The sequence below is a fragment of the Rhinatrema bivittatum genome, chromosome 4, assembly GCF_901001135.1.
Source record: "Rhinatrema bivittatum chromosome 4, aRhiBiv1.1, whole genome shotgun sequence".
NCBI lineage: Eukaryota > Metazoa > Chordata > Amphibia > Gymnophiona > Rhinatrematidae > Rhinatrema > Rhinatrema bivittatum.
The window spans coordinates 333,578,816-333,602,065 of NC_042618.1; the positions used below are offsets into that span (position 1 = coordinate 333,578,816).

The window sequence follows — 23,250 nt, forward strand, 5'->3', positions numbered from 1 at the left end:
GTATGTTTTAAGTAAATATCATCCCTGTTCTCACTGGACATAATATAATCCTTTATTTGCTTCCATACACATGTGGATATAGCAGTGCTTCCCAACACCATTTATTTGTGGAATCCTGATTGTGAACCAGTTGAAAATAACTTTGTTAAATTCCATAGATCCAGATAAGGAAAGCTATATGGAAAGAAACATAAAACATTGGTTTAAGCAGCATGTACACTCAGTGTCTGTGGAAAGATGCCCAGCTGCCTTAGGTGGTGATGGTGTCATGTGCTCTCTCTCACACACACGCACACCGCAGACGACAATTAACCTCAGCTACTCAAAGAAATATATATCCAAAAACAGAAAACACCCTCCAGCTCCATGCCTTATCTGCGCCACTTCTCATCTCCTCCTTCCTTTCAAAACTGCCGCCCTGCCCACTTCCAGAGCACTAGGCTACTGCCTACCCCGCCTAATGCTTCCGCCGGCCCTGTTGCAGATCCATCTATCCTCCAGAGCCAGATCTAGGAACAGAGTGCACATCCACACTTTGCAGTGCGGTCCATTTCATTATAAGCCATCAGGGTGGACTTAACTGATTTTTATTTCATTCCTGAGTAGATGAAAACCTTGCCACATACTGCTTTGCTGTTTGTCAGAAAACTGCTTATAACCTGAAAGCTTCTTAAGCAATGTTGTTTACACAGCTGAAGAGCTTAACAGAAGAGAATATTTTTTTACTTGTATAGTTCCACATTATCAACAATATGAAATGCAGATAGTTTTCCAAGAAAAAAATTGTAAAACCAGAGGATGGTTGAGAGCAATGTCCTGCTTAAAAAGGGAAACCAGATTTTCTTAAACAAAAATAAAATAAAAATTAATGTAGAAAAGAGCTATGAAGAACCTTGGATGAAAGCTCTGTACACTGAAATTATAAAGCAAATGTCTATGAGTATGGTGTAGTTTTTAAAAGAGCCCACATTAGTTTCAAAGTCCACAGATACTTTTAGCCAAGGACTTTGTACCTCTTCTCAAAGGGAAGTACAAGCATAATTTCCCTTTTGAAAATTGCCTAAGGAAAAAGTACCTGCAGAGATTTGCATTTGCTTTTTCGCATGTATTTTTTCCTTTCAAAATAATGCACGTAGTTTTGAAAATCCAAAACTATGCATGTTGTTTCCTTCCCCAACCTAACCCTGGCTCTGAGCCCACCTAATTTTCTTGTGGGTTAAAGTACATGGGATATTGATCTCTACACCTGCTTCTACCTACAGGAAAGTGGGCAGTTTTAAGCCAGCCAATTTACCTGGGGCAATAGCTTTTGAAAGTTTCCCTCTTAGAGGACAGTAGTGAAAGCTCTTTTCTTAGTAAAATGCTTTTAACTTAGAGAAATGGGCTTTTTAGATTACAATAAAAGTACTTGTGTATGTCAGCAATTGAAGTGCTTTTACCCACTTATCTATGCAGGTGTGTCCAGAGCAGAATTAGGTTGGGGGAGGCACTTGAATGGATAGTTTTTGCTTATAAAAAAAAAAGTATTTGCACAAAGAGCAGGCGCATATTTGTGCCAATACTTTTCATGGGTCAATAAGCAAAGCAAAATTAACCATGTAGTTTTACTTTGATTATTTCAGCAAGCTGTGCTGGCATAAACTTAATTACTAGCAGTATAACCAGCTGGCTGATGTAGAATCATTCAGCTCTTAAAACTAAAACAATTACTGGCACTGACAATAGATATGTAATATAGGTAGCCAGGACTGATGCTTCTGCCCGCGCCTGTCCCTTCACAATAGAATAAATACACACACAATAAAAATTGGGGATCAAACAGGCCGCCGCTTTATTGCCAACACCCAGGATTCCGAGCCAGGTAACCATAACAATAAATTCCCCCACCACCACCCGTCTGCCACTGACCAGTGAAACAGGCATACACAGGCTATCCCAGCCTGTATGGTGACGACATTGAAGCGCATCCCACGACCCTCGCCACCACCCAGCAAAGAGCCGACCATGTTGACCCTCGCCACTGTCCAGCAAGGAGTCATACCAGCAACAACTGAACCCAGTTCTGCTAGGAATCCCTGACATGACCCCTGTCAAGTCAGACAACTTAACCAAAGCTTAACCCCCCAATTGGCTCGAGCTACCCACCACAGGTGCAAGTAAGAATTACCTGCGACCCCCAAAGATGCAGCCAGGACCCCCACACAGGATGCATTCCAAGGCCTCTTGCAGCGAATTCAAGAATACGTCCAAACCAATAAAGGATAAGTGGACCCCCATCCCTCCTGAACAGCCCACCCTCCAGATCCCAGGACCAATCGTGCCAAATATGAAAACCCCCCATCGCGGCCAGCCAAGAACCAATCTGCTGGTTGGCCTTGGCACGACAACGATGCCAAATTTTATTCGCAATCACAGCCGGCCTTGGAATTATGTCAGACCAGCAGAGTACAGTAGCAGGCAACAAGCAGGAAATGGACACCAAGTCCCTGCACACCATGCTAATAAACCTGCAGCTGGATATCTTGCCCCAGTCATTCCCCACCAAGATGGATGATTAAAACATGTGGTGGGCTGAACCAATTAAGCCCCTGTCGCAGACACAGCAGCAACTACCCCCAGCACATTCCCCTCCGCCCCAGCCAACAAACAGTCACTCTCCAGCCCTCCAATTCCAAATTTGTCCCATACGGGCACCCTTGAGCATGCGAATGGGCTCAGGCCACATAGGAGTGCCCCACAATCCATACAACAGTCCCCTAGTATGCCTCATCTGCAAGGAGAAAAAATTAATATGTGCGACTAAGGAGTGCCAGTAAGCACATACCAGTTGAAGGCATCCGACTTCCATCTCCCTAGTCTTTGAATCACTTCACCCGACAGACCAGATGTTGCCACAGATGTTGCTGCACCGATTCGGAAAGGGTGAGTCCCAAACCTCAAGGTATCCAATCCTAACGCAGACAAGCAAGCCCGCAAAACCGCCTCAAACTGGTATTTTGTCAGTGGCCGTAAGTCGCAATGAATGAGAAAATGAGAACCGCCTTCAGGGCGAATCCGCCCGAAGGTGACTGCGTTAATCACAGGGCAGGTCCGCAAGCCTGGAACAAATGAAGCACCACCGATGACCCTCTACCTACCTGATTATTTTTGGATCTGTGAATAAAAAGAACCACCAAATCTGCTCTGATGTTCACATGCTGAAATAAGAGTTATATAACAAGAGTTATATAATAAGAGTTATATAATAAGTTATATAATAAGAGTTATATAATAAGAGTTACATATAACAGGCAGTTACCCTGTTATATGTAACTGCCTTTTCAGCACCTTTGTTATAGTTATGTTTACTATGCACCCCTGTTTTATGTGAACCAGCATGATGTGACTGCTGTCTCGAATGCCGGTATATAAAAATTTGAAATAAATAAATAAAAGAGGCCGGAAGCCTTAGACCCCTTGGTAGCTCTCGCGACCAACTAGCTAATTCGAAAAGCAGCGAAAAAGCGAAAACTAAGGCAAGGTGAAACAAACACTCGCAATCACTGTCGCAAATGCTAGGCAACGACGCCCACATCTTGCTCAAAATCTCGTGGGTAATAAGTAAACGTTTACCTGGCTCCGGAGCGGACCCACAGGCCCACCACAGCATTAAACGATGAACCAAAAACCTCCCTACAGGAAAACCCCAGCCATGGGTCCTCATGAAGAAAGAGAACCTGGACAGCTGTCTAGCGATCAAAGCCCTAGAAGCCCCACTCGCCCTAACACTTTCAATAAATTGCACGATGTTCCCATCTGAAACTGGCCCCAATGCCAACCCAAACCAGCCAGGAAGGACACAACCTTGTTTGCTGATGCCACGTAACTGCTCCAGGTGGATGGAGCTAAGGATGCCTGGAGCAGCTTCCATGCTTCTGGGAACCGAAGCTCCAAAGGAAAGGTGGCACAGACGCTCCATGCTGATCCACTTCTGGTGCAAGCTCCTGAAGGCAAGGCCCACTTGCAGTGAGAAAGAGAATCAGCCACAGAGTTAGAGACCCTCAGGAACAGGCTGAGCCCATACAGTAGTAATCAACCCCATACAGCGCAGCACGAACTCCTGCAACAAATCTGACACCAGTATACACTTCACTGACCGCTTATTGATGACTTCCACGACATCCAAGTTGTCACACCAAAACACTACCCGCCTATCTTGGAGATGCGAGCCCCACAGGAACACAGAGACGACAATGGGGGAACAAGTCCAAGAAAGTAATATTCTTGGTAACCCCGGCATCCTTCCAATCAACTGGCCAAGGTGCCGCACACCAGGCACCCTGAAAGTAGGCGCTGAAGCCAACAGATCCAGTGGCGTCGGTAAACAATTCCAAGTCATGGTTCGAGATGGACTCGTTTTGCCACAACAAACAACCATTGAAGTCAGACAAACAGTCCCATATCCACAAATCTTCACGCATCTGTTGAGTTATGCGAATGTGATGACCACTCTTCCGCAAACCGGTCGTACTGAAGCTCAATCTGGCAGAAAAACCCTGGCCATAGGGATTACTCAACAAGCAAAATTCAGACTGCCCACTAGGGATTGCATCTGACGTAAAGTTAGCTTTTTGGCAAGCATTGCCTTGGACATGAGATCTCTCATAACTGCCACTTTTTCCGCCGGCAGCCATGAAGTAGTCTTGATAGAATCCAACTCAATACCTAAGAAAGCCAGCCTAGTACAAGGGCCCTCTGGCTTGCCCTCTCCTATGGGGATACCAAAGTCAGAGGTAGTGCTCTGAAAACAGCACAGCAGGTGCAGGCAAGTCGATGAAGATGAGTCACCCACAAACAGAAAGTCATCCAAATAGTGCACAATGTTTGCCACACCGGCCCGCTCAGCAACCACCCAATGAACAAATGAACTAAGTAAAATGCATCTTGAAAACGAAAACCCAACAAGGAAAAACACTCCGGCTGAATAGGGAGCTGCCTGAAGGCAGACTCGATGTCCTGTTTTGCCATCAGGGCCCCAACACCACAATGACGGACCACTGCCACCGCCGAATCAAAGGAAGCAAACCGCACGGTGCAAAGATCTCTGGGAAAGTAATCGTTGACCAAATTGCCTTCCGGGAACGAAAGATTATGGATCAAGCGAAACTTTCCTGGTTCCTTCTTCGGCACCACCGACAAAGGCGATAAAAAGTCAACAAATGGAGGAACCAGGAAAGGACCCGCAATCCTCCCCAAGTCAATCTCATGTTGCAATTTAGCAGCAACCACATGAGCCAATTTCTGCACCGACTGACAGTTCTGTTCCCCCCCCAACCCCCACAGGACCCACAAAGGGAATTTGAAAGCTGTGTTCAAAACCACAAAACTAGAGACGCGAGGCCTCCTCTTTAGGATACCTACCCAGCCATGGCAACATGGCCGTCAAACAGATGGGGGGTGGGAGCCTTCTCCGCTACTTCATTTCTGGGTGCTTTTGGCAGCGACAGTGCCGCCACTCCCGACGCCAGATCACTTTGGACATTTAGAGGCGGGGTGACACATCCCACAGCTGGAACACACATATTTAAGTTTGCAGTCGGGGAAGTTGCAGGCCAAATGGTTATACCTCCAGCACACATCCGGGAAACTGACCCCCACTAGACCGCCGCTTGCCGGACCCGCTCCCTCACGAAAGGGCCGCACGCCAAACCCACTGGAAACTCCGCTACCGTCAGCTCCACCGGAAGACCCTGCCTTAGCGCTCATCTGGGTCAACCACAACCAGACATCCCTAGTACCCCAGGTCATGAATTTGTTCTCCATCTGATCCCTGAAGTGCTCATCGTAATTGAGCCACGACCATCCTTCATACACCCAACTAGCTGCCAGAATGGCATCAGCATATGCGAGCAGAGGTCCGTACTGGGCAGGGTCGCAATGACCTACCACACTGGCCAACCGAAGGAAGGAACGGATCCAATTGAGCACATTGCAAGCCACCCTCCATTGAGTATCCTGAAATCTGTCCACCCACCCCCTTTTTTTCTTCTGCCTTCTCTTCCCCCTGCGTCCCTCCAACAACTGGAAGATATCAATATACTTACACTATCTGATCTTCTTTCGAAGGGACTTAGGGACATCCTCCCACAATTTGGACAGGCTGATTAGCGTAGGAGCCCCCTTCACCTGCCCCTTCCCGCCGGCAGCACCTTTCTCACTAGAGCCCACTATTGAAGAGGCAGAAGAAGAGGAAGAGGAGTTGGAAGAACTAGACTTAGAGCGTTTCTTTTTTTCGCCGAAACTTCTCCCGTTTCCTGGAGGCCGAGGAACTAGTAGCCGGTGGCTCTGAAACCCCTCCCTCTGAAACAGAAGCCTGTTCACTCGAGCTGGCAACCCCACTGTTGGGGGCAGCTGGTACCCTGTCCTGGGAAGGACCTGATACCCCGATACCGATAAGAGCATATGACTCACCAGGCTGCCTGCTGGATGGACTGGTCTCGCTGAGATTTGGAACCACGAAATCAGACGTATTTGCCACCATGGAAACAGAATCATTCCACCATTCTTCTCGTCGCGAAAGTCCAGGGTCATCTATCGATTCCGCAGCTGGATACGTCTGCGAAAAAGGAGCAGCAGCAGCAACCGCAGGCCCAGAAGACCCCAAGACCACCGAACCCCCAGGAGGACCCTCAGAAGAAGGGCCAACGGCAAGGGCCCATACCAAAACAGGGCGAAGCCGGAACCCCATGCCAAGAGCCGGAGGTAGCACCCCAAGGGGACACTGGAGTAGGAGGAAACCTCCCCTGAGGATGACTGAACCAAGAAGGTGGAGGCCCCTCACCCCAGGTGGAAAATAAGGATTCCAATTGTCACAAGAGCCCCAGAAGTACTCTGGGTCCCCACTGGCATATATCGCCAGTTATTCTCAAAAGCAGGACCTGGAGCGGGACTCGGATTACAAATCCCAGAAGCAACCTCCCCCATGGGACCAGGAAGAACCCACCGAGGCAGCCCACACCAGTCAGCCCGGCCGCTGGGGCCACCACTATCCCCACCCGGCTCACCCCCAGCTCCCCTGGGCCTAGGATCAGCACCAGGAACAGGCCTGAGTGGAGGATTTAAAAGCACATTTTCAGACGCTGTGTTTCCCCCAGCTTCAGCACTGGACAGCTTCGAGTGCGAAGCTGCTGCTGACCAGGTGCCAGCAAAGGCCCAGACGTCTCGCCCGGAAGTCTCGCAAGACAGAGGGGGAGGGCTGCAGCTTGACCGCACGCAGCACTCGGTAAGGCCGTGGAAGCACCCGTTCTCCGGACTGCCGCGGCCTTGACGCCACGCAATCGGGACCGAGAAACCCGCCCCCCTGGGACCACCTGCATCAGTACTCACCGCTGCCAAAGCAGCTCCCAAACCCGAACCGCCACGGACCTCCTCCGACGCGGACAGCTCCTCACCCGGCATCGCTGCTTCCTCTGATGCCATCCTGCATGACCGGTATGCTCTAAAATGAGGTGAGCCGACCGGAGAGAAGCAAGGAGGGTTGCAGCGTCTGGCGCAGCAGCGGGCAAGTGAAGCTTGCTCAGCAGCGTTCCAGGGAGACTACCCCGACTTCTCCCACTCCCTGCTACCCCCGGTCACATGGGAACCAATCAGTTCCCCAGCAGCAGGTGGTTTGAATTCAAACCACAAACAAACCTAACTTATAGGCTGCACGCAACCAACAGCCACAGGCCACCTTTTCCCCTCACTTTCCCTCCCCCACTAAACCTGGCACCATATTACAACAGCCAGGCATGTATGGAACCTGCCTGACCTTATAAGAAGAACATAAACAGCATAACGTGTATCATAGTGAACAGAGACCAGAAACTAAAGATCCTAATTAATTTCTCCTATCAGTGTCACCATCTGACCTTGAACAAATTGTCCATGTGCTCAATAGTCAACTGTAGTTTGAAAGCTCTTTGGGTTAGGAAGCTTGTAACTGTGTATGTTAAAGCATTGTGATCTTTGATAGCACCATATATTAAATTTTCCAGAATTGTCTGTGAAATTAGTTTCCAAAAAACTGATTATGATGGATCTGTATTTATAGCCAATGATGAAGTATATGCAAAAATATCTTTCAATTGCCACATTACTTTAAACCTGCTTACTTTGAAACTACAGGCGTACCAACGTTTACAAATCCAACAGCAGATGTTACAGGCTCAGCGTAATGTTTCCGGACCTATGAGACAACAGGAGCAGCAAGTAGGTTAACTCGCCAGTTTGGCTCTCCCTCTGACTCCTATCAGTACTGTCATTTCCAGCATTCAAGTTAATGATGATGTAATTGTTTTCCTGGTATGAACTAGTGCTAGGACATAGAAAACTCTATTATAAGACTTTCAAATTTCTCTGATAAAAAAAAAAAGGTGTCACCATGTTGCAGAAGTGGGTCATGTGAGCACATCTTGCTGAGGGGAACAAACTTCCAGAGTTTGCAGTATAGCAGCACTGTAGCTTCTTTCAGATTCCTTTTTTCCATTGGCACAGTCAGATACATTCTAGCAGGCTCCATGATTTTTTGCTTTTGAATTTGCAGTTTTGCTCCTGGCCTCAGTCAGAAATTATATTGCTTTGTTCTCTAATTAGGTGTTCAGTTCATTCAGCCTGCCCTCTTTGATTTTTCAGCAGGAAATTGGGTATCGGGTAGGCCTCCAGTTAGTTTTCCTTTCACAGGTATTTTCCTCTGAAATAAAGTTCTTGCTTTCTTAATTTTGCGTTGTCTGTTTTTCTCAACATGTCAGAGAAGAAGGCCAGTGGCCTCAAATTTTGTCCCAGCTGCAGACAAAAGAAGTCCATCACAAAGTGTTATATTTGTCTTGGCAAGGACCACAACATTGATGGCTGTGAAATTTGTTTCAGGATGCCACACAGAATGGTTTGGCCTTGATATCTAGGCTATGCTCTGTGCTTTCCTTGATGGTGAACTTAAGCCCAGCTCCAAGAAGCTGGCCTTAAAAGCTCAACACATGGCCCAGGAAACCTACTACAGTAGCACTGGTGACCAGACCTCAGTGCAGAGGTCCTCTGCCTCTTCAGTGCCTTACTCAGAGAATAAAACTGAAAGTCGAACAGAGTCCCAATCTCTCCTCCTGAATCTGAGAAAGGGCTCAAGATACTTCTGCTGAAAGCCAAAGTCATACCAATTTGGAAGATGGTACATAATTAGTTGACCATCTATCTCGAGAGGCAAAACAAATTTCACATTCTTACGGAAAAAGGTGAAAAGTTTAAGAAACATCTAGTTTCTATGACTTGTATTTTTAAGGCTGCATCTAGATCCTCTACAGTGTCAACACTTGCAAACTCTCATGACTGTGAGCTTCAGGTTGTCTTGAAGACATGCAAAAAAAAGGTTTGCAAATGTGCCATACAGTTGAGACAGTCTTGAAGCAGCAGATATAATTAAGGAGCATGACTTGACAATTCATTGTCTCTCATGGTAACTTATGAGCTGATTTTGACATCCTGAAGACACCAGAGTGGTTTCCTGAAGAAGCCATCTTTTCCTCAGAAATTTTACTAGCAAGGGCCCTCTTGTCAAGAGAGGAATCTAGTACTCCCAAAAAGATCCAAAGAGCTCAAAACCCTATACCACCACCCAGTCAAAATCAGGTCAGGATTTCAACTGGATCCAAGAGGAATAACCAGTTGTGCAAGTCTCTGTTCTGGAATAGCTCTCTCTGGGGGCATGAAGTCTTGAGTTTTTGTAAAACATTGACTTGTAAACTCTAATAACTAGGACCTCCAGATTGCAAGAGAACGTTACAGATTATATCTTTAGGCATTCCCTCCAAACTGCCTGCCCAAATGTTTCAACTTATCCAGAAATTAGAGCCACAGGTCAGGAATTTTCTCCATCTTAAAGACCAAAGTGTTTGAACATGACCCACTGCCAACCATGTGACTCAAAACTGATGGACTGGTGTCTAAGTTGAATCAAGCTATGCAGTCTCTTCAGAGTCACAAGACTCCCTGTCTTGGTGACTCTCACAGACAGTAAAGGGATTATCCTTCCAAATTTGTTCTCACCACTAATACATCCAACCTAGGATGGGGAGTCCACCTAGAGGGGCTTCACTTTCAAGTCCCTTGGTCCCTTCAGAAAATAACAATACATATATTATCCAAGGGCAAGCAGTATGGTAGTCCTCACGTGGGTGACATCATTGGATGGAGCCCGGCATGGAACTTTGATCTCAAAGAATCTAGATCTTCAAACATGCCCTACTCTGGCCCCTAGGCAGCGTTCCTCAGTCTTTTTTTTTTCCCACGGAGCCATGTGTCTCACGGTATTCTGTTTTTCTCTCTCCTCACAGTTTTTGTAAGTGATTTTTTTCTAGTGCCTTACAGTAGTTTTATTTTTTCCTTTTTTTTCTTCTTTCCTCTGTCTGCCAGCCACATGGCATGGCAAGCCTTAGTCTCTGTACAGTCCAGCAAAGTCTATTTCTATCCTTTATTGCAAAAAAAAAAAAAAAAAAGTACTGCACTGGTAATTTAGTATCTGTGTCCTCTCCTTGCTCTATTTTGTAACTTTTTCAGGTGCTGGCAGAACTGACTTGAATGCAGTCTGTGTGTGATCCATGTAGGCTGCTGAACCTGGGGACTCGCCTGAGTTCTGCCCGGGCAGGAGTTCATTTTGGTTTCACCAATCAGTTGGCATCGATGGAGGTTCAGACAGTGCAGAGATCGAAGACCACACTGTTCCTGTGGGAAGAGAGCTCATTCTGCCCACATTCAAAGGAACTAGTCTCCACGGGCTTGAGCCCTGGATGACGTAGCCTCTCCTCCTGCTTGCCGGTATGGCAGTGCAGTCTCCTTGTGAGAGAGGTTGAGCAGGAGTCTGGGCAAGCAGTTTGCTGCCGCACCTTCGGTGCCATGCCCAGTAATGGTTACTTGTGCACATCTGTGACCGGCGCACCATTGATCTGACGCATCGATGCCAGGATTGCATCGGTGACCAGGGCTGCCATTGAGCATGCTCAGTATGCCCTATACCCCATGTCCACGCGGGTCCCTCTTCAGTCTCTTCTTTTCCGCAGAGCTGTGAGCTTCATGGTTGATTGAGCTCTTAAAAATATTTGACTTTTTGGCCTAGTGGAAAACTTCATTTTTGCGTTTTCACAATTTTTTCTCTGTTACTTCGCCGGGTCCCTCTCGGTGCCTTCCCACTGCATCCCCAGTCAGGGTTTTCGACATCTTTGGGTAAGTTTACTTTCGCGGTCGATTCCCCCCATGGTGGCGGTGCCTTAGTGCCCGCTGGTCATCTCCGCCACCGTTCTGTCCTTCGGCCCTTTTTTTTCTCTCCGTCATGGCCACGTCCAGTTTTCGCAGATGCCCCCAGTATCAGAGGACCATTGTCTATCACCAATCCACGTGAAGTGTGCTTCCTCTGCCTGGGGGCATTGCATGATGTTCAGGGTTGCCGCTTGTGTGAACAGATGACCCTGAAGAGACGTCTGCTTCAACTTGACAAGATGGAATACCTCTTTGGGTCAAAGAAGTCCGATGCATCGGCATCTAAGAGCCTTGGAACTGCACCATTGGACCCTTTACAATAGACATCAGTGGGATCGTCTGTTCCATCGAGGTCGCCGGTGGATAGGGGTGCTAGAGACCGACCACTGTCAATCTTCTCCGGATCGAGGATGCCAGGTTCATCGTCTTCAACCTCAGCACTGGGGAAAGACCAGGCTGAGCATCAAGGGAAGCCTAAGAAGTATCGACATCATTCCTCGTCAGTGCACAGTGCTGGGCATAGGGATGCACCGGCTTTTGCAGCAGTGCCCCCAAAGCAACCCCTTGGCAAGGAGCACCAGTCCTCGATTGATACCCGGGGTCCTCAAACCCAGGGACGGGGTTTTGACTGGACCACAAGGAGCATCAGCCAGTCGCCCGTAACCAGGGCTGTGGTTCTTCGCGAATCAGTGGCCCAGTGTAACCTCGGACCAGTGGGTTCTGTCCATCATCCGTCAGGGGTACCAATTCAATCTGTTGGGCGTCCCACCAAATTATCCTCCGTGCCAGTATTGGGGGCTGGTAGTGCAACAGAAAGTACTGCTAGCGTAACTCTCCTCCCTCTTAACGGCCAGAGTGGTTGAACCTGTTCCACCATGGCAAAGAAGGCATGGATTTTACTCCAGGTACTTTGATTCCAAAGAAAACAGGACAACTTGAATCATCCTCACAAACTTTTAAAAAGAATCTAAAAACATGGCTTTTTCAAAAAGCATTTATAACATGATAAGAATTAACATCTAATTCAAACTTATCTCTTTTTATTTCTCCTTCTCTGTTTTATTTTCTGTTTTACTTTCTATTACAATGTAACCTCTCTAATTTTTGTTATATGTAAACCGATGTGATGACTTTAGTTGAATGTCGGTATATGAAAAAACAAATAAAATAAATACCCAAAGTCCCATCTCAGTCCATCACCTCAATTGGACTTCCATCAGAGCCCTACTAGATATGGCTTAGGCCAAGGCCATTCTGCTGTGAGGACTGTCACATTAGCTGCCATTGCGGCAGAATTCAATAGAGCCAGCAGGTATCGGCTTGGCACATATTGAGGTTGTTGGGCCACTTGGCTGCGACCGTCCATGTTACTCCCTTGGCACGCTTACACATGCACATAGAGCCCAGTGGACCCTGAGGTTTCAGTGATGGCAAGCCACACAGAGTCTCCAAAATCGCATCCAAGTCACCCCGTCCCTCCGGAACTCCTCCTCCTGATGGTGGGTACTTTCCAATCTGGAACAGGGAATCTCCTTTTGGAGTCTTCCCACTCAAATTGTGTTAACCACGGATGCATCTACCCTAGAGTCAGGAGCTCATGTGGATGTGCTCTACACCCAGGGTTTATGGTCCACTCAGGAACATTCATGTCAAATCAACTTCCTGGAGCTCCAAGTGATCAGGTACGTGCTCTGGACTTTCAGAGATCGGCTGTCCAAAAATGTTGTCCTGATCCAGACCGACAACCAAGTAGCAATGTGGTATGTCAACAAGCAGGGAGGCACGGGATCATACCTCCTGTGTCAGGAAACGGTTTAGATCTGGTTATGGGCCCTGTCTCACAGGATGGTGCTCAGGGCAGAGTACTTGGCCAGGATGGAGAACATGGTAGTGGACAGGCAGAGTCGAGCCTTCAGACCCCATGAGTGGTCACTGGACCAGGAGGTATTGAATTGAATATTCCGCCTCTAGGGAAGCCTGGTCATAGATCTGTTTGCATCCCCCTGCAACAGGAAGGCACCTCATTTCTGCTCTTTGCACAGGACAGAAGGCAAACCAGCCTCAGATGCAATCATCCGCCATTGGAGCACAGGTCTTCAGTATGCATATCCTCCAATTCTTTAGTGGCAAAGACTTTCTTGAAGCGAGAACAGAGGATCTATGAATCTCATAGCCCATCATTGGCCAAGACAGGTGTGGTTTCCACTCCTTCAGGAGTTAATCATCCGGAGACCGATCAGTCTAGGGAATTGCCAGATCTCATCACGCAGGATATGGGTAGGCTGCAGCATCCCATCCTCCAGACCCTGTCGCTCGCAGCCTGGATGTTGCGAGGTTAATTCTGCAGCCGCTCAATCTTTCGGAAGATGTGTCTCGGGTCTTGGTGGCTTCTAGAAAGCCTTCCATTAGAAAGTCCTGCGGACTGAAGTGGAGGAGGTTTTCTGTGTGATGTGAGCAGAAGGCCCTAGATCCGTTCCCCTGCCCCCCACAAAAACTGATTACCTTCTTCACCTGTCAGAGGCTGGCTTAAAGACCTCCTCCATTAGAGTCCATCTTAATGCGATTGGCGCCTACCACCACAGTGTAGATGGCATGCCTATCTTTGTACAGCCTATAGTTGTACATTTTATGTGGGGTCTGCTTCAGTTGAAGTTTCCCATAAGGCCTCCCGCTGTGTCTTGGGACCTCAGCATGGTTTTAGTTCAGCTGATGAAAGCTGCTTTTGAGCCGCTGCTCACCTATGACCTGAAGTTACCTGACTTGGAAAGTCATATTTTTGGTGGCAATCATTTCAGCGTGCAGGGTCAGTGAGCTCCAGACCTTAGTGAATTATCCACCTTATACTAAATTCTATCATGACACGGTGGTCTTGCATACGCATCCTAAGTTCATACCTAAGGTGGTGACGGATTTCCATCTTATCCAGTGTAGACTTCTGGGGGGAAAGCTCAGAAGAAAAAGGCCGGGGATCTGTGCTGAATCTGTGAACTCCAAACTGCAAGTGAAGAGGAGTTAGACCAAGTTCTAATCTGACTCACTGGATCAGGTAGAGCTCAGTCTGGGTGCGTGTTTGGAAGGAGTGCTTTCACCCATTCTGAAAAGGCTAGGGAGCCATTGAAACCATTCACTACACCCCCAACACTATACTGACTGTCACCAGTCAATCATCCTGCCAATATTCTTTTTTTTTTTTTTTTTTTTTATTTATTTATAAGATTTATACATTTTTAGACAAATAAACATCTTGTCACTGAAAAGGTACATATATAGGTTATCAATCCTTAAACACTTTTAACAAAATAAACTTATAAAAAGAAAACAATCCATTTCCCTTATACATATACCTATTTATAAGGAAAGAGAAGACCCAAGTTTCTTATTTCTGGAGCAAATAACAGGTAATAATTAATCTATAACAAATAGGTGTATAAGTGATTCATTACATTCTAAATCCCATGACCAGTTAATTGGGAGAAGTGTTAATTTTTTCTTTTGATTCCAAAAATCTTTTTAATTCCAATGGTTCTAAGAAAACATAGCGCTCATTTAAATGTTTTACAATACATTTACATGGGTAGTAAACTTTCATCTGAGCTCCTAGATGTCTAACTTCTGAGCTCATCTGAAGAAAATTTTTCCTTCTAACTTGCATATTTCTGGTAATATCTGGGTACATCCAAACTTTTTCTGTAAGATATCATTTTTCTCGGTTCCTTAAGAACAGTTTTAAGATGTTATCTCTATTTTCATTCTTTAAAAACCTCACACATAATGTTCCCCTTGACTCAATTTGATTTTCCATTGAATTCTCTAAAAACTCTGTGAGATTTTCCAATGGTTGAGGTTGTTTAGTAACCTCACATTCTCCCTGTTTTTTGGTTACAATGTAAAAGATTTTCTCTATTGAGGGAATATTTTCAGGGGTAATCAATAAATTTTGGGTTAGAAATCTTTTAAATTGTTCCAAAGGTGATATAAGTTTAACTGAGGGGAAATTTAGGACTCTTATGTTTTTATAACGAAGATTATTTTCCAAAACCTCAAGTCTTCTTGAGTTAGCTGTTTCTCCCTTTATCAACCCTATCTGTATCTCTTTTTTTTTTATATATTTATTAATTTTACATTCAATTTAAGCATTAATTTCTTAAATTAATCACAGGCTTTAAGAAAAACCCTATCTGTATCTCTTGAACCTTAATTAATTGTTTATCTAAAATCTCACATTTCTGAGAATTTCTTTTTACTTGTTCTTCTCTTTCCCCTGTACTTGTACCTCAGACAATTTTACTTCCAAGTTATTCATTGAAGTTTTTAACTCTAATAACCCTTCCCATATGTTTTCTAGTGTGATCCCACCATTGTCCTTAAGCTTCTACAAAATATGAATCCTGAGACAGTAAATTCTACTGAAGATGTGAATTTACTGCATAATTTTGGGGGAGGAAACATGTTGAGTGAAGCGACTGGAGGGAACCCTTTAGATGACCCATTGTTGGAGATGGAGAAAGGAAATGGAGATACATCTTTCTCTAGGGATCCATCACCATCAACTCCGAAGAGCGGCACAGGAGGGGTAGGATCCTCAGGAGTGAGGGTCATAAACTACCTACAGCAAACTGGGAACAGTGTTAAAAAGAAAAATCCTGCCAATATTCTTTCCTAGGCCCTATTCGCCCCAAGGCAAATGAGCTCTGCACAGTTTAGACTGTAAGTGAGTCATAGCCTTCTATCTGGAGTGGACAGAAGCTCATAAACGGTCCACCCAACTTTTTGTTTCTTTTGATATGAACAGGTTGGGCGTTGCTGTTGCCAAACAGACACCATCCACTTGGCTAGCAAATTACATCTCCTTCTGTTATGCCCAAGCGGGGCTGCATCTTGAGGGTCATGTCAAGGCTCATACTGTCAGAATCATGGTAGCATCGGTGGCCCACTTACGAGCAATTCCCATGGAGGAGATTTGCAAGGCTGTATCGTGGATTTCTTTCCACACATTTGCATCCCATTACTGTCTGGATAGGGATGGCTGACACGACAGTAGGTTTGACCAGTCTGTCCTCAGGAATCGTTTCAAGGTGTAAAATCCAGCTCTCCCAACCTAGAGCCCATTGTTTGGGATCAGGCTGTCTCCCCCTCTGTTACCAGCAGCACTGGTGGTGCTGTGCCTGTTGGCAACTGGTTAGGTGTCTGTTGGTTCCCTTTTGTGTTGAGGAGCAGCTTGTAGCTAGGGTTTCACCAATTTGTGACTACTGCCGTCCTGTTGTCCTTGGAGAAAGCAGAGTTGCTTACCTGTACCAGGTGTTCTCCAAGGACAGCAGGATGCTAGTAGTCACGAAACCCACCTGCCACCCCGCGGAGTTGGGTTTCTTATATTTTTATTTTTCAGCGTAATTCTGTTACTAGACTGAAGAGGGATGCCACGTGGACATGTGATATAGGGCATGCTGAGCATGCTCAGTGTGCCTAGCCAAAGTTTCTAGAAACTTTGACAAGTTTTCCGAATCGGGTTCCATTTGATGATGTTGCCCATGTGTGAGGACTAACATCCTGCTGTCCTCTGAGAACACCTGTTACAAGTAAGCAATTCTGCTAATTTTCTGGTGTTAAGGGTAGTGCTGAATGATCTAAAGGAGTTCAGAAATTAGATGGCAAACAAAATTGTTGTAGTCCAGACAGACAGGAAATTGTTCTGCTTAAACGAGTAGGAAGGAGTAGGCTCCTATCCCTTGTTTTAGGAAGCAATCAGGATATGAAACTGGGCAGTCTGTCATTGAGTGGACCTGAAAGACAGATACTTGACAGGGACAGAGCAGTAGAGCTAAATTGTCATGTGGGCCCCTTCTCCCAAACCCCCAACCCATAAACAAACCCTGGACTTGGATGTGGCAAGTGAAATCTTTCTTTAGTGAGGCACTTCTCAGATGTATCTGTTTGCAGCAGTCCTGCAAGAACAATACCAGTCTTCCCCTCCAGGAGATGACTAGAGAGCAAGCTAGCTGCAGACTGATTCCCCATTCTATAGGGATAGCTCTTCTGTATATGTATCCTCCAGTACTCTTAGTAGCCAAAAAAAAAAAACCCCCTTTAAGATCAGAGGATCATGATACTTATAGCTCTTTTTTGGCCAGGATACCAGTCAGATTGTATCTTCCCCAACCTTAAATAAGCAAAACTAAGTATCTGTGCTCCACGCCACCCTTCAGACATAACTCTGATTGCCTAGGGATGAGATGTCTCAAAGTCCTTATAGTTTCTAGAAAGAAATCCATTAGGAAATCTTATGGTTTCAAATGAGAGGACACTTCTGCCCCACACACAAACTGCTTAAATACTTTCTGAATCTCCTAGTCTGACCTCAAAATTAACTCCATTAGGATATACCTCAGTATAATTGGCACTTATTTATTTATAACATCTATTCCGCAGAATCCAGTGCGGATTACAATTTCACAATCATAAAAGTTAAAAACACACCAGTATGTAGAAAAACTATTTCTTTTCAGGCTGTAATTATTAGATTCATTCAAAGCTTGCTTCAATTGAACTTTCCTATTAAGCCTTCCATTGTGTCATGGGACGACATGATTTTAATCCAGTTTATGACAGCCCCTTTTGCGTCTCTGAAATCTTGTAGGCTCAAATACTTGACTTGGATTGTTGCTTTTTTTGGTAGTGGTCACTTTAGCCTGCAAATTCAGTGAGCAGTAAGCTCACTAGTGATTTATCCAGCTTATGTTAGATTTTGTTATAATAGTGAGGTGCCCCACAGTCATCCCAAGTTAGTCTAAAGTAGTGTTGGACTTTCACCTTAGTCAGTTGTCCTACCAGCATTTTTCCCTAGAGTACATGCCCATAAAGGTGAGAAATTATTGTATATTTTTGTGTTTTATGCCATTTATTTTGTTTTTATTTAGTATTGTGTTTGAATTGTTTGTTTTACTTGTACACTGCTTTGGGCAATCTTTGATTTGAAAGGCATTCTATAAATAATTGTAAATAAAAAGCTCTCCATACTTTGGACTACAAGAGAGCTACCACTTTCAATCTGGAATGGACTTAAATCTGTTGAAAGGGTAATATTTAGCATTGTAGGTAACTTATGCAGCAGCCACATGCATAAGTTAGACACATTTTCAAAGCAACCTTATGTGCATACGTTTGTTTCACTTTGAAAATTATGCAACAGTATACACTCAGATTTACCCACACAAAGTTACACCTGCTGTTTGCAACACATCACTTGTGTATGTGAATTTACATATGCACTTTTTTAAAATCAAAAGTACACACACAAATCCAAACGCTGCCCTCTAGAATGCCTCTCTTTTGTTCACATAAAAGTGTGCATAAAATCGGGTTATATGCATACTTATATGTGCCGAACCCCCAGGCAGTTTTCACCCTGGAAAGTCCACCTATCTTGTTTGTTTAGATTCCAGTAGATCTGGTAATTTGGTGACAGACTGCACCATTTCCAACTGGGTAGTAATTGCTTTTCCTTTCAGTATATCCAGTCAAGATTGACCTTAGAAAGACATGTCAAAACTCACCATGTCAACGGTGACTGCCAGTCTAGCTTCTTCTGACTACAGTCTTCCATTGGGATGGTACATTTGGAATATCCATCCTCCATGGACTTTTCAAAGGGTAGAGTCCATTGTATGCTGTCAGATTGGTTTCCCTCTTTTTTTTTTTAAGACTTTTTTTTCCCCAACAAAATTATTCCTGCACTCTGCAACTCTTGTTTCCCTCCATTTTTGTTGAAGGCATGCATCCCTTAGCCAAAGAGTTCTATTTGTGTGACTTGGCATGAATCTACATGTCTTCAGAGAAAGCAGAATTGCTTACTTGTAACAGGTGTTCTCTGAAAACAGTAAATTTGATTCTTTTCTTGTTTATAAAAAAATAAATAAATCTATCATAACCGAAAGACATAGCAAGGATTTTGTGGCACAGTGCATGATCATAGAAGTACATGGATAATGTGTGCTTTTCTATAGGTTATCCTATATTCTGAATAGTTGCATATTTCTTTATCAGGTTGCACGTACAATCAATAACATGCAGCAACAGATCCAGCAGCACCAGCGCCAGCTGGCCCAGGCCTTGCTTATGAAGCAGCAACCACCCCCACCACATCCTTCTCTACACTCCTCTGCAGGCAAATCAGCCATGGACAGTTTCTCACCCCATCCCCAGGCTCCCAACCTATCTGACCTGCAGACCAAAGACCAGCAGTCTTCACCTAACACCTTTGCTCCTTACCCTCTTGGTAAGTTCACTGTCACATGAACAACTCATAGCAAAGCAAATTATGGAACTGACTACAGCAGGCCCCTTTTAATAGTGCACTCTGTTTTTTGTGAGAAAATTAGAATAGAAAAAAGTACCCCTCCTTTTCTTGCATATATACTCATGTAGATGCATTTGTCTCACATGTAATATTTTTTCATAATTTTATCATTTGTGAATTGTGCTCTTTTCATTTGTAGTTGACTAAAGACTAGGGTATAGCTGGGTTTAAAATAGGTTTGGACAAGTTTCTGGAAGAAAGTCCATTAGCAGTTATTAGACATGCAGACTTGGAGATCACTACTGGGAATGAGAAATGGGGAATGAGCTAGACTTAGTTTTTGGGTACTTGCCAGGTTCTTATGGCCTGGATTGGCCACTGTTGGAAACAGGATGCTGGGCTTGATGGACCCTTGGTCTGACCCAGTATGGCATGTTCTTATGTTCTAAGTGATATGAATTCGCCAGTGTCTGAGATAGGATTCTGGACTCAGTGGACCTTAGACTGACCCATCATGGCATATTCTTATGTGATAGTTTAATTTAAAATTGCCTGCTATACCAAAGGTGAGTTTTAGCCTCATTGGCATGAAAGACAGCGAAAGTGCTTCAGAAATGCTTCTTATAATAAGGCTCCATTGTAAGCTGTATTGAGGGAAGGAAATGGTGTTTGGGGTGGAAATGGTTGAGATACTGGCTAGGAGCTTCTGATGCAGTTTATAGCATAAATATAGTAACAAAATTATACTATACTCAGATCAATCAGGTGCACACAATCAGGTGCACACAATCTTCAACCAGGGATCCCATTTGGGGAAACTTAATATCTGAGGAAAGATTGTTTATAAAGCATTATGAATGAAATTCCTTCATTTCAGAAGCCGCATTTTGACAGGTGTTTGTAATCAAAAGAGGCAGGGCATCTGAGTACATGAGGAAGTTATACACTAAATACTGTATCTCTGAATTGCTGGAACACAATACCAATTTTCAGATAACTAATGTACTGCGATTCATTGTGCCACTGAGGGAAAGAAATTTTATATATCAGAAAGCTGTGACAAAATGCTTCATATACTGGGCAATGCCATAACCATAAACATTTTTTGCTTTTTGTATTTTTTACCTACCATTCAGTTTTTGTTTTTTTTTAACAGAAATATGAAGCAGGACAGGGGTGAAAGAACTTTACAGGAGTAAGAGCATAGATTAGTTTAAACAGATCCATTTGGTAATCTGAATAACTGTTGCTTTCAGAGGGTGTTTCGTGTTGTACACCTGCTTCACAGAAAGAGGTTTAAGGAGCTGAGGGGCAACCCAAGTTCTATCTATAGCTTAGTCCCCCGCTTTTAACCTTTCTCAAAATAGTCCTATTTATTCCAGATGCACACAATCTTCAGTGCAACTTTGAGTCAGTTTGTGGCTTTTAAATTGCAGTAAGTGCTGTTCTTATATCCTCAAGCAAAGCTGGGAGATTTCCTCTCAGAGGTGCTCTGAAAAAGAAGGGGTGGTTTATGAAAAATGTCCCTGTGCTGTTGTAGCTATCTGTGATTTACTAAAGGCTTTTCCCCATCCTGTATCTATGGGTGGGTGGGAGGACTTCATAAATCGGGCCATCTGATAGATGTGCATGAATAGTATCTTTTACGTCCCCCGTTTGTGATGTTGGACTTGAATGTGTTATGAACATTATTCTTGTCTGACAAAAATGCTAGGTGCAATTGTGGAAACTTGCTTAAACATCTTTGTTAATTAGAAATGATTGTGGTTGGTTTTTATACCCTCTTTATACCCATATCTGGGTGTTGAGGGTTGGGTGATCACAGCTCCACCTTGATTCCTGTGACCTTTTCTTGGGGCAATACTGCAGAAGTTTGCCATTGCTTTCTACTGTTCACAGCACCTGGTTTTCCCTGGTGGCTCCTTATTCAGGTACTGGCCAGACTTCATCCTCCTTAGCTTCCAAGATCTAACATGTTCAGGCTAGTGCTTCTGGGGGTTAGAAATGGCAACAAGGGGAAATTAGATTTAAACATGACTTATGTCTTTATTCACAGTAGAAACCTTGACTGTATTCATTCTGAAAGGAGACCGGATATATCCTCAGTTTCATTTTAACTGTAGTCTCAGTCACATAGGAGGAGGATCATTTTTGTCCCGCCCTCCCCTCTAAAGTTTCAGAATATCTAACATGTCTGATTCCCCATGCAGTCGCTGGACTGAACCCGAACATGAATGTAAACAACATGGACATTACTGGTGGTTTGTCAGTGAAGGACACTTCTCAGTCCCAATCTCGCCTTCCTCAGTGGACACACCCCAACTCAATGGATAATCCATCCAGTGCTGCCTCTCCACTTGACCAGAACCCTAGCAAGCACGGTACGTCATGTCAACTTTTTTTTAATTATTATTATTTCCTTAATTTTCTTTTTGGTTTTTCTGTTTGTTTTATTAGGACTTTAGAGCCCATTTATGATCATTAAAAATGCAAACTAGTGCCCTTTATTGAAATGATTAGACCCAAATCAAATCAATTAACCAGCCATACATTCCCTTTATATGTAGCATCACTGCAGCATAGCTGAAATGCTCAGCTGCAAATATGTAGCTGTTATGCCACAGAATATATTTTGCAGAGGTAAAACAATTTTAAAATAATGATTTATAAAGTTATTTCCACATATTTTACAGAGTAGGGACACTCGAAGCAACAGTCCATCTGCAATCCACTTCCCCTCCACCTATTACCAATCTTTTGGTGTTTTGGCCCTTGCTGAGTCCTTTCAGAGGGTCTGTTTCACCATGAACAGTATCTTACAGCGTCCAGCATGGTTGGAGTCCAGCCAAGATTGCAGGGACCTGGATCATTCCATGAAAAATGTTCAGGAATTAACTTTGTCTCCAGAGAGTATATGATCTCATTTAATAGCTAAGCATTTCCACACAGCTGTCCAGGAGCAGTTTGCATATTCACAGTGATATGCCTATCCATAAGGAAAAAGTATATTTACAAAGACTGTATTAACAGACATTCATTCTGAAAGAATAATTAATTATGAGATGGACACAAACATAAAATGTGTAAAGAAAAATCATAAGTAGGGAGGAAAGGATACAAAAATAATTGAATGTAAACCCAATTACAAGTTAATAGGTATTGTTAAAAGTATAAATATGATTTACACCTTGTTACCTATAGTTTAGGAGGATCATTTGCAGCGTAGGAAAAATATTTAACCATTAACATTGCAGAAATCTACCCTGTTTCAGCAGCAGCACTATCTAGGTTATTCAAAATAGCTTCCTTGTGTCTTGGTTTTGTTGCATCCTCTTAGTTTTATTCCTTATTTGTATTTCTTTGTCATAGTATATTTTATATTTATTTTGTTTTGGGGGGGTTTGTTTTACATTTTTGGGGGGGGGCAAAAGGTGTGTACCTGTGTGGCCACACCCCATTTTCATTTGTGGGGTTTATTTTTTTCCAAGTGCACTCTTCCGTTCATCTTTATTCATTGTTTTTCCATGTGTCAGTGAGTGATGCCTGCATTGGGTTCTGATGAGGATCAGCATAACAACACCTCCATTTATTTGGATTTCTAATAATGAAAGTGGCTAATTAGAAGACACTTTCAAAAACTCAGAACATTGATCCCTTCCTCACTTCAGAATGAAAACAGCGATGTTGATGATTTG

The 23,250-nt window shown here is 44.2% G+C and overlaps 1 protein-coding gene across 4 annotated transcripts in view; it reads left to right on the top strand.

The window, feature by feature from the left end:
- Positions 1 to 23,250, top strand: part of TNRC6C (trinucleotide repeat containing adaptor 6C) — a 309,688-nt gene that overhangs the window by 249,516 nt on the left and 36,922 nt on the right. For 3 of the 4 annotated variants that reach the window (XM_029600392.1, XM_029600389.1, XM_029600390.1), the window contains 3 exons: positions 8,146 to 8,229; positions 19,303 to 19,534; positions 21,766 to 21,936. In XM_029600392.1, coding sequence (XP_029456252.1) covers positions 8,146 to 8,229; positions 19,303 to 19,534; positions 21,766 to 21,936 — 487 coding nt within the window. The remainder of the gene's footprint in view (positions 1 to 8,145; positions 8,230 to 19,302; positions 19,535 to 21,765; positions 21,937 to 23,250) is intronic. The other variant, XM_029600391.1, reaches the window with a different exon arrangement.